Here is a 12090-nt window from a genome sequence, read left to right as displayed (position 1 = left end):
AAGTGTTTTCTTAGGAAACATCTTAAGAAGAAAATTAAGAAAAAACATAAGAACTTTATTCATGAATATCAAATCTTCTTAAATTTGTTCTTAAGACAAAAGATAAGAAGAAAGCCCCACTTAAGACGTTTTTTTTTGTCTTAAGAAGGCTTTGTGAATATGGCCCCAGGTACCTTTATGGCTCTGACTGACCTATCTTTTCAGTCCCTGCATGTTCAAGTTCAAGTTCAAATGTATTTATATAGCATATTATCATACACAAATGTCAGCTGGTGGGTTACTACAATGTTTTGCTTTTCTATGATAGGGGACTTTGATCAATTGCATTAGCAGGTTCCAATATTGAATCCAATGTCATCAAAGAACTATACACATTGCATCCAGCTGGAAATGGCCAGTATGAATGTTTTAACTGGACACTCTTGAGCATGTTGGGCACATTGAGTAATGCCCAGATGGAAGATTTGGGCCGTAATGTGGCAGAGTTGGTGCAAACTGCACCCCATCCTTCTACAGGCTACAGCCCTTGATGTTTGACGGACATGCTAACCTGCCCCTAGAGGTAATGTTGGGCAATGGGGATGGGTTTGCATGGACCCTTGGCAGCTGGGTGCATCACCACTATAAAAAGTTGGCAATTGCTTATAAACATGCCTAAGAACAGGCTGCCGAAGCACAGGCCTCTCAGAAAAAAGGGTTTGATCATAAGGTAAGAGGGGAACCCTTGGATAGAAGACCTAGAGCACAGGGGAAATTGGAGGATAAAGCATGTCACATATGTGGTTGTTTCACAGCGTAATGTTGATATTTCTGTCTGATATATTGTGTGTGTGTGTGTGCGGGTCGGGGGTTGGGGGGTGGTGTATACTTGTCTATAAGTCAGAAAGTCAGAGGGGGCTAATGGGGAGGAAAGAGTTTTACATCGTAACATGTTACGTCCTTGTAAATTTGATGTGTCCCCCAAGGACAGGACAACATGGGAATTGCAGTTGCAAACCCTGATGTCAACTAGATGTACCGCATAGCAGTACAATATAAGACCGCTGCTCAGTTCTGCACATTTACTCAACAAAAATAAGTTGCGCTTGTCAATTTGTCTCCATCTCATACTCCTACTCTTGCAAGTCATGCTATGTGTATGTATGTGTGTACAGGAGGCAGAGGACTTCATGGAGGTGTCAAGGACTGCCTGGCTCAAAGCAGACCTGACATAAAATGGGGGAGACCACATAGCATTCAATATAAATACATGTTTATTTACATAAATAGAAAAGTCAGTATAGTATAGTGTATAAAAAAACAAAGTGTCGTGCAAAGTGTGCCTAGGGGAAATTAATAAACAACAACAGAATGCAACGAAGACGGATGGAGCTCCCAACAAAGGGCTACACGACCGGAGAGGGCCCTCTCCAGCCTCTTCTCATCAGAGCTACCTTTATTTCATTGAAGCTATTCAGTAGCCTAACTTGACACTGATGTTAGGCCTAATCTATGCAATATACCCAATTACAGTTTTTCACAATTGCTAAAACACATTTTTTGAAACCTTCCACCCTTCTCAGAACTCTAAACACAAACCCCAAATCTCAAACTGCATTCACAAAACCTCCAACAACCTCCGCAAAACTGAACAATGGCCTCAAAACAGTTGTACCTGTGCTCAAAACCAAACACTGAAGGGAAGGAATCTAAAAGCAATACATTGTGAAACAACTGTTGTTAAAGCACTTTAGTGTCAAAACTAAAATACTGAAAAACGTGTCTAGGTCTAACAAATGTAACAACCCACCTCTCTGTAGCTTATGTCTGTAATATACTGTTAAAGCAATCAAAACTGTTGACTGAAGTGTCTTTGCACGAACCCTTCCATGACAAACAACGGTGATTTTCCATCCTGTGCAGCCCTCACAGGAAATGACAGAAAGTTCAGTGTGTTAAGTTCTCTAGGTAGACAAGTCATTTGTCACAACAGTATGCAATTGATGCTGGCTTTGTTTTTCCTGTCGTGTAAGAATGTATGCATTACTAGTGGGGGTAAGTAGATCATTTTTAAGTTTTTAAAAAAACATTCTACAATAATTATGCTGAATAAAGGTTGCTGAACAGTGCATGTTCATATCAACAATGGAAAGAAACTATCAGTGAAGCATTTGGAGTACATTGTAGACTGGAGACTGCAATGTACTTCTCATTTACAGTAAAATGTCTGTATTTTCCAGTACACAGCTTTTCACAATTGAATCATTTTTTTAAACCCTCCACCTTTTTCTCAAAACTGTAAACACAACCCCCCATTCTTAATACTTTATTTTTACAGGATTAACAGTGAATGTTGAATCCACTGAGTTATGAAACCTTTTTGATTTTTTTTTAAATGCAAAATGTATTTACTGTATTGTAAACAATTCCTATTTCCCCTGGTGCTATATGAGCTGCCCTAAACACTGAGTCAATTTTTTGATGTGTAACAACTGCTCAGTAGTGTTTTCATTACAACTACTTTGTGAATGAAGTCACAGACTGAAGACAGTGTTTGGTTTTGAGCACAGGTACAACTGTTTTGAAGCGACTGTTCAGTTTTGCAGAGGTTGTTAGAAGTTTTGTGAATGTAGTCTGAGATTTGGGATTTGTGTTTACAGTGTTGAGAAAAACTGTAACCCTTGTGCTGTCTTTCAGTTTTTGCCCATTGCTTGAACACTTTTTGCAAAACTCAGCTCATTGTGTCAAAACTACACACAAGCACACAAGACACAACACTGGGATATCAGGCGTGGATAACTCAAGTACAGTTTTTGCCCATTGCTTAAACACTATAGCCACATGCTTAGACCAAAGTAACAAAACTTGAAGCTTTTGTTAAAATACCTTAAACACAGTGTAAGCATATTAAACAAAAGCACTGCTTTGCACTTTAGTTGCAATTCTGCAACTCTCTTGCTCCTGCACATTACACACTATTTCATACATAAGACATTTTGTTCATAAATTAAATCTCATGGGTACCATTGGGACAACACATTTATTCAAAATACAAAACCCATTGGTTGATTGAAAACACTTAGACACCCATCTGAAAATACTTACTTACAAAACTGAACAGTAATCAGCCAACCACAAATAGGCCTCAGTTGAGCCATTTTGAGAACTTTGCAAGCATGGAAGCAGGGAGAGCAAGAGATAGAGGAAGAGGAAGACAAAGACAGAGGTGTAGGACATGGTCGAAGAGGCTAAGCACGGAACAATATTTCAGATGATATTAGAGAAACTTTAGTGGATCGTGCCTAACAACGCCCCTTAGCTGTTGTAGAATCAGTGTAACCTACGGCCTCTCGGGGCCTAAAATCAGTCACCCTACCTTTAAATTAACAAGTTGATTTTGCCTAGTTATTAAATTAGCTTTAGTAAGACTCAAGACTTTGCACTTTCCCCATCATTGAAATTAGAGCCCTTTGACTTGTGCTATGTCAAATTAAACTCAACTTTGTGCGCTGTGCCTAACTTTGTCTCTCATTTGCTTCCAAACCAGGTAGCACCCCACTGCTGTCCTCAATCTATGTTACTACTAGACTCAATGACAACGCCACACTGTTTTGCAACATCTCAGAAAGACTGCATGGATTTGATAGCCTCTCGTGGCTTCTGCATCAGAACAAGTCAACTTCAATGATAATAACCATAGAAAAGTCAAAGATAGGACAGGCTGCCATATTGATTCATAATGAGGATCCGGCACGTTTTGTTCCAGTGATGGACGACATCACAGGGCTAATCCATTTGGTGATAACAGAGGTGAACGAGTCTGATTCCGGAGACTATCACTGCATCATCCGAGGACAGCACAAAACTTGGCATGTTGGAGAAGGCATCAGATTAGCTATTAAAGGTTGGTACAGCTACATGCCTATTGTCAGTATTGGTATTGGATAATAATGTGGAGTATCTTACTCAATCTCTTACACTACTAAAGTCTTTGCCTCTAAGGTGCCTCTGGAACGCGTATCCCTCATGGATCCCTACCGCTCTATCAGACCCTTGTTACAGAGCCCACTGAAAATGTCACACTTCCTTGTGACCGCTCATCCAAACAGATCAAACCATACCAAGTGTCATGGTTCCATCAGCGTGGTTGTAAGCTGACAGCACTGCTGGACATAGAAATGTCAAGGACTACGAGATCTGTAACAATCATGAAGAATCTGGACCATGCACATTTTGCTCTAGAAGATCATACCAATGTCCTCTTCAGTTTAGTGATCATTGGAGTGAGGAAGTCAGATTTGGGAGTGTATCATTGTATAGTCCATGGAGACGATAAACGCTTGCATTTAGGGAGAAGCATCAAACTATCTTTCAAAGGTTAGTGACCAGCTGCATGTTTGTTACATACATGTACATATATATTTAGGCTATTGATTGAATTGACATTGTTTATTATTGCTATTCTTCTTATTATAGTTTAACCAACATTCTAATCTGTTCCCTGTTAAACTTTAAATATTATATTGTTTTTGTATTTGTATGTCGCTTTGGATAAATCCCATAACCATAACCACTACCTTGTCTATCTCCATTTCAGGTGGAAACTCCCCCCACCCTGAGAGGGCTCTGCTGTTCTCAGGAAGTGCCTTAGCTGCCCTCGCTTTCTGTCTGGCCACCATTGCTGCTATAAAAGCTGCAAACCAACCACCCAATAGACCCACACTTGAAGAGGACTGTAGTTTAACTAAGTACCCATGTTGTACAAGAACATAGTAACATAGTACAAACTAGGGGAATTCCAAATCAAAGTTACATTTTACATTGATTCCAGTCATTGCAGATATCTAACAGTCCAAAGCTAAAATACTTGTTTTGCTTACCCTATTCAGTCCCAACATAATATTATAGTGTCTCAATTTCAATATTGTAATGTAATGTAATGTAATATTATATGGAAAATAAAATTACAGTTAATCAGAGGTCTGGTGTCTACCAATGTACATTTTTAATGAAAACAAGAGTTGAATTAAGCTGCTGCTTGTACAGATGCTCATGACAGACAGTGGACTACATTCATTACCTAAGTTATTTCCACAAGAAGCTCTGCTCAAAAGAGAAACCACCAGAGCGGAGGTTACAGTGGTTTAAGCATATTCAAACGCCACAAAACAAGCTTCTTATGTTGACTAAATCCTAAAAGTAGCTCTTCCTTTCTCTCCAATGGCTTGCACGCAGTGATTCTGATGAGGATTCTTAACAGCCACACGTCTTGTCTCTTAACCGTTAACATTCTCTACGGAGAAAAACAGCTGACATTCGCAAAATGGTCTAAATCCGTAAAAGGACCAGACAGGCATGAAACGAGTCTCATGGACACCAAGCACATTGATAGCGCATATCCTTTGAAAAATCCTAAAATAAAATGTCCATCTGAAATTTAAAAAAAAAAAAAACACAATTTTTAAACACAATTTACATATCTGACGAAATAAAAAATAACAGTTAAAGTAAAATTAGCACAAACATAGATTATGTGGTTGATTCAACATCTGATTCATTGTTGAATCAACAACTAATTTATTCTGCACAGTGTAGGAGTAAAATGCAGGGTATGAAACGACTGAAGTGTGATCCCATTTTGAGACCCAATGGAATGATAATGGACGTTACATGGTGCTGGAGGGACCAGACACCAATTTATTACACTCCTCTTAGTGCCCCCCAAGTCTCTCTTGTGGTGTAACCCCTCTCTGAAACGATGACTGAACCCGCACAGCATGACAGAGTCCTCTGCTGGCGCTAGCCACACTCTGACCTTTTTCCTCACCCGCCAAAGCCTTAATTCTCAGCTTACTCCAAAAGTAACACAGTTCAGCGTGACAATTCTCCACTGTTCCCAATCTCCTAATCACCATTTCTGTCCTCCATCCCCTCCCTCTGTCCCTTTCTCCCTCGTTCAGTCATCCCTCGCTCCGTCCCACACTTTGCGAGATCACTCGTACTCAGCAATGAGCACCATCATGCCTACTCCAAGGAGCATTGCCAGGATCTCCATCAGCGACTGGCCAAGGCTAGACCGGCCCACCAGCAGCTCAGGCAGGACCGTCACCGTGGCGATGTAAACAAAGCCACCGGCGGTGAAGGGGAGGATCCACGCAGTGGCGGCTGCACCCACGCCTTCAGCCAGGAGGGAGCAAGATGTGCCAGCAAGCGCTCCGACAGCTGTCAGGAGCTGGAGACACATAGCCTGACGAAAAACAGGACATAAAATAGCAAATCTTCATTTAAGAGTCCACACAAAGCAGGTTAAAGTACATTCATTGTTTTATAGCAGAACATTTTTTGCCACAAAAGCTCAAAACTATATATTTATAACTAAAACACATCTATGTATGACATGACTCCGACAAATGGTTGACTTGAATTTACCCTGGGGATCAATAAAGTATCTATCTATCTATCTATATATCTATCTATCTAAATGGTTGACATCGAGCTAGTTCCTGACACAAAAGGTATCCTCTACCTTCTTCTTTGTACAGCCCGACTGGACGAGGATGGCAAAATCACCAATCTCGTGAGGCACCTCGTGGAGCAAGATGGTGATGGTCGTTACCAAGCCAACAGTGGGCCCAACCAGGAAGGATGCGCCAATGGCCAGACCGTCCGTGAAATTGTGCGTAAAATCAGCGGCAAGATTCAGGTAGCCAGACACTTTAATATCTGCAGCCAGAGAAAGCCAGAAAGACATTGGTAATGAACAAATAAGCTTAGGTTGAAATCTTCATGATGGAATGCTTTATAAAGATAGCAAAACTATCTGATGGCAAACACAATAGTTACATGCTACTAAACCCTGATGAAAACCTCTGCGCTACTGTAGGTCGAAACATGTTGGCGTTCTAATGAAGTAGCCGATTACAATAAAGGCTTTTTAAATGTATCCATATCCCTTCCTCACTGTCACCGTAATTGGAGTGCCTGGATTAATTTCTTTCTGACAATATAAATTACATGTGCTCTCAACTCTCCATACCTGTTCCCTTCTCCTCCACGGTCTTGGGTGCCTTTTTGTCCTCCTTCACTCCCTCTTTCTTCTCTTCCTTCTCTTCTTCCTCTCCATCACTGTCCTTTGCTTTAGCACCTGGAGAGAAAAATGGATGACCAAAATACAGGCGTAGGAAATGAGCGAGAAGTGAAGCTCACACATGTGGTTCCATAGAGGCAAGTTTTTCGATCAGTGTGGTTTAGACAAGGCAGTGGGATAGAGAGCTTGTACACACAGTTAAAGGCTAAATGGGAAATCAATGTTAGTTCCATTAACTTTCATGCATACACATTGACCTACATACAATTCTACAATAACAGACACTATTTAAAGGCACATTATGCAGGTTTTTTAGCTTAATATGCACGTTTAGCTTAATTTACCTTCATTTAACAGCTTCAGAGTCATTGGAATGGTTATATGACTTTTCTCGGGTTGAATGGTGGCCGTCTCGCTTCCCCCTAGCGCCTGTGAGCGGAAAAACCACCCTTGCAACTGTGGACCGGCGGGCCGACGGCCTCAGTGTCAGGAAGTATAACGAGTGTAACGAATTGCTTTACTGCATTCAAATACACATACACGCCAGGCACCGGCTAGAAAAAGGTATCGATGGAGTTTCCAGCGAAAAAGAAGCAAAAACCGAGAAAACAGTAAGGAAATTGCCAATACTGCATAGTTTACCTTTAAATATCACTTTAAGCTTTTACCAAAGAGGGGAGAGGCCAAGAGAATGAGATTTGGGGACTGTTTAATACCGGTAAGAAAGGCCAATGACAGCAAGAGAGACAGTACTCAAATGTGGTCTCCTTCATTAACAATAAGAATCACAAAGGTTCTTGTCATTTTGCCACTTCCTGGAATCATTCCTTGCTAGAGTTACATGTTGGAAATGCTCCTACCATGGGAGTGTCCGTGTCCATGCGAGTGGGAATGGGAATGTCCTCCTTTCAGGAGACGGACAAACTTCTCCACCATCAGGAAGGCCATGATTCCACCCAGCACCCACAAGCCCACAGACATCATGTGAGCATGTTTGGCACCTGAGGAGAGACACGGGGAGCCTGTGAGTATGGGTGTGGGGGGGGCTGCTCCGTTACCATGGATTCCTGATTCACATGCAGGCTGATGGCTGATGGAGACTGCAGTGTCTATTTATGCCTACACAGAGTGCGCAGTGAGAGGTGCATTTGCTTGCTGGCCTCAAAACAGGAGTCTGACTACAGATTCAGCAAAGAGAAGGTAAATCTTTGATTGAGGTTTTTAGGACGCCTTCCTAAAGACTCCAGTGACTGCACTGTATTTGTACATAATAACTGTACAATTGGTTGGTAAGTAAACATCAACGTCTGTCAATCTCCATTAAGAGGTATTTGTGTGTTGCACAATGTTTTAACACCAGAATCTGGTGTGATTTACAGTACTTTGCTGTATAAGCCATTTCTTGAGCGTGAGACACACTCTGCACTAGATGTTCTTCTGATGTGAGTGGTGTATACCGTGAGAGTGACCGTGGTCATGTGACTCTTCGCTGGCATGGCCGTGCCCATGTCCCTCGTCTCCATGGTGAGAGTGAGGCTCTGTGGGAAAGTATGAACTGTGATCAAAGCTCAAAGACGATGACTAGCATGCATCAGTATTCACAAGCATGAGGCATTCATTAAAATCAAACACACAAGCCTATTTCACCATGCTGCAGAAGTCAAAACAAAACATCCCTAATGACTACCGTGGCCTTATTTCTCAAACTATAACTAACACAGCTGTAAATGATTTGGAGTCAGGTAGGCGAAAAGCAAGAGTCAGTTTCTTCATATCTAGCATCTTCACCACAGCAATAAAATCAGCAACAATTTAAATTGCATTTATATAATTAACCTGCAGGCAAGCAGTAATGGCAACATCAACAATTCTACTAACTATACTTATTGTGGAATACTAGTTGTGAATTTGGCTACAAGGCAGTATATTCTGCTTAAGCTCAGGAAAAATGTGAACCTCATTAACTCCGCTACACTTGACCACAATTGTGATCCTCCCAGACATCAACAAACCCTCCACTGACCCAGCGCGTGAGGGATGAGGTGGAGGAAGGCGTCTCCCAGCAGTCCGCCAGACGCAAAGCTGAGCAGCACTTTCAGCAGGTTCTGGTGCTGGTCCGTGTTGGACTGGACCGGGATGAGGAAGAGGATGAGGAAGGGTGCGGCACTGATCAGCAGAGTAGCACCTATCGCCTAGACAACACAGAGGAGAGAAGAAAAAAGCTGAAATGAATTATGGGATATAATATGATAGGCTCGGAGAGAATAGGACCCATTGTATCTGGTTTTGGTCAAAGATTGCACTATTTTGCCTATTTTGAGAGTTTACTCATGGTAGTACTGTGGGTTTTGGACTGCAATTTGGAGGTTTCAGGATTTCGCAATGTCCTAAAAATAAATGGCAGAAATGTAATTAAATCAAAACACTGCAAACCTTCACCATATCAACAAAGACCTCAGGGTTTAAGAATGCAAAACAGCCAGAGTGAGCGGTCCAGTCAATGACTCACCTCACACTTATGAACAAGGCATTCAAGCGCCAATTTTTGATCTAGTATCTGAGTGTAACATGCCTCTCTAGGCAAAGCATTTCTTCCACTAAAAGATTAGGCCATTCATGCCAGGCTTACTGAAAGTGATTGCAGCCATTTTGTTTGCACTCCCTGAGGGAGGGCACAATCTCTTTACAGAAGGATGAGCAGCGAGACTTTTCTCTCGTCTTTGACTATTACAGTCACAGGTTGACACCCTTTTCAGCTGCTGCAGCTATCAGTGTCCAGTTAAATCAGATATTGTTCCATCCAGTAATAAATATTAATCTACAAATCAATCCCACAAACATAAAAGAAGACAAACACAAAGTTTGACACAAACACACACACACACACACACACTTCCCCAGTCCACTTTCACTGATTCACACTGATAGCTCATTAGGAAGCAGAGGAGTGAGTAAGTTGTACCTGCATCCACAGCTCCACCAAGTCGCGTTTTTCTGCCTCAGCTTCCTGCTTTAGCTCAGGAGCATGGTCATGGGAGTGTCCATGGTGCTCGTGTGCATGTCCATGTTGCTCGTGCGCGTGTCCATGGTGCTCGTGAGCGTGTCCATGGTGATCATGCGCGTGTCCATGGTGATCATGCGCGTGTCCATGGTGATCATGCGCGTGTCCATGGTGATCATGCGCGTGTCCATGGTGATCATGAGCATGTCCATGGTGATCGTGCGCGTGTCCATGGTGGTCAGTGATCTCCTCTTCACCTGTTGCGATGTTAGCCTCAGCACTCCACTTGCTGGCTCCATGAAACATCTTCGGTGCTTCATGAGAGTGGCCATGGTGGTGCCCATGGTGATGGTGCCCGTGGCCATGACCATGCCCATGGTCTCCATGAGAATGGGAGTGTGCCCTGGTCTGGTGGGCAGCTAAAAGCACTACTGCCACTGCTAGCAGATTCAGTGCCAAACTGCATCGAAGACCTGCCATCTTGCCTGACAAAAACAGAAAAGAATTTGACCGTTTCTAAACACAGGAAATCGAATGTCTCCAAAGAATCATTGTGTGTTGCAATTAGTGACAAGGTTCTTCTGGTTTAATATGGTGTTGAATGGTGGATTGAATAAAGACAAGTAGCTTTTTAGAGAAACTGGAAAGCTAAATGCAATCAACGTTACTCTACCAACATTACTGTACGTTACGTATGTCTATGCAAGCTGTTTTCAATACAGTAACTCAAACGGAAACGTTACACTTAGGTGTGTGACACTGGAGAAAGTTTGAATGAGTAAGACATTAGATATTCACGTTAACAACAAACACACACGTGATTAGATAGTATTAACGGGATTACTTGCAAGCTCAGCTGACAATAATACCAAGAGCAAACAACAAAGATATTTAGCTGTTTAAGCTAACTTGCTAGCCGCAAGATAGATGTTAGTGTTACATGCGGCAATTTTACGGAAAGCTCGAAACGCGACTGTTTATTTTTTGCAAACGATAAACACTGGTTCTACTTACAATGTCTGGAACAGGATCTGTTGCACTAACGATGCAAGCTTCAGTATCCTGGTTATTTCTACCTGTGTATTCTGATGATTGGATGCTGCACTTTCAAAGACGTGGCATATCGTCAACTGTGTAGAGTCTCGCGTGAATGCATACCCTCATACATCAAGGAGGCATCGCGAGATTACATTAGTTCGAAAACGTAGAGATCCGGGTTATGCAAGAAAGCAGCTGGTAATTAGTAGTTTTGTGACCACTTACCTCTGAATTAGTGGAATAGGAATATGATATAGATCTGTCTGGATGTCAGGTGACGACCCGATAAGTAAAACTACACTAGCCTATAGCCTACACTGTAAAAATGACTGGCTGCTTAACCCAATCAATGTAGTTGCTTTAACTAGTTAAGTAAGATGATGTAGACTTGACAAGTTAATGGCAAAATGTCTTGATATGGACTGTCCCATTGACCCATAACTTAACTCTAAGATTAATTAAGTTTACTTGACAAGGTAGAATGTACATTTATGAGATGAGAGATTCCTCTCTTTTTTACCCGCACAGTTAGGCCTAGGGCTTAGGCTAGTTAATGTGCCACTGCTGTCCCTTTTAAAAACTCTGGTTTAGCAAGAATCCTTATTTTCAGGTTTATCTTGGTGTTGAACATGCTCAGTGGCTCCTTTCGAGCTGCAGTCCAAAGGCATAGGCCTACCTTTCCTGCATGTCCAGAAGACGTCAAATTAATTTGAAAACGTGAGAGATCCAAGTTATGCAAGAAAGCCCCTAATGATCCGCACTGCATTTAGGTCTGGAAATAACTGTATTAAACATTGACCATGTTGTTAAGGACATGTTATATACTACAGTATAAATTATATGGCTATTTAAATCAAGTCAACTACAATAGATGGGTTAAGTTAATGTCAGTGTGTAGGTAATTGCACACAAACTGGATAGGCCTATTACCCACTGGCATTACTTAACTCAGTCAAAGCAACAAGATGACGTGATAAGGTAAGCT

The 12090-nt window shown here is 41.7% G+C and overlaps 1 protein-coding gene across 1 annotated transcript; it reads right to left on the bottom strand.

The window, feature by feature from the left end:
- Positions 1 to 4960: 4960 nt before the first annotated feature.
- slc39a7 (solute carrier family 39 member 7) lies at positions 4961 to 11190 on the bottom strand. Its single transcript, XM_076301620.1, has 8 exons — positions 11082 to 11190; positions 10029 to 10552; positions 9090 to 9258; positions 8524 to 8604; positions 7927 to 8067; positions 7016 to 7123; positions 6506 to 6702; positions 4961 to 6226 (listed from the first exon to the last, which is right to left on the bottom strand). Exons 2-8 carry the CDS (start codon positions 10545 to 10547, stop codon positions 5972 to 5974), a joined length of 1470 nt encoding a protein of 489 aa, XP_076157735.1. The 5' UTR covers positions 10548 to 10552; positions 11082 to 11190; the 3' UTR covers positions 4961 to 5971.
- Between the last annotated feature and the right edge of the window lie 900 nt (positions 11191 to 12090).

Source organism: Alosa pseudoharengus, unplaced genomic scaffold, assembly GCF_046254945.1.
Source record: "Alosa pseudoharengus isolate Yale_2024_CS ecotype anadromous, Long Island Sound unplaced genomic scaffold, YU_APseudo_1.1 YU_APseudo_1.1_scf_23, whole genome shotgun sequence".
Lineage (NCBI taxonomy): Eukaryota > Metazoa > Chordata > Actinopteri > Clupeiformes > Clupeidae > Alosa > Alosa pseudoharengus.
Note: the sequence above shows the minus strand (reverse complement) of the source record. Positions and strands in the feature narration are given on the sequence as shown.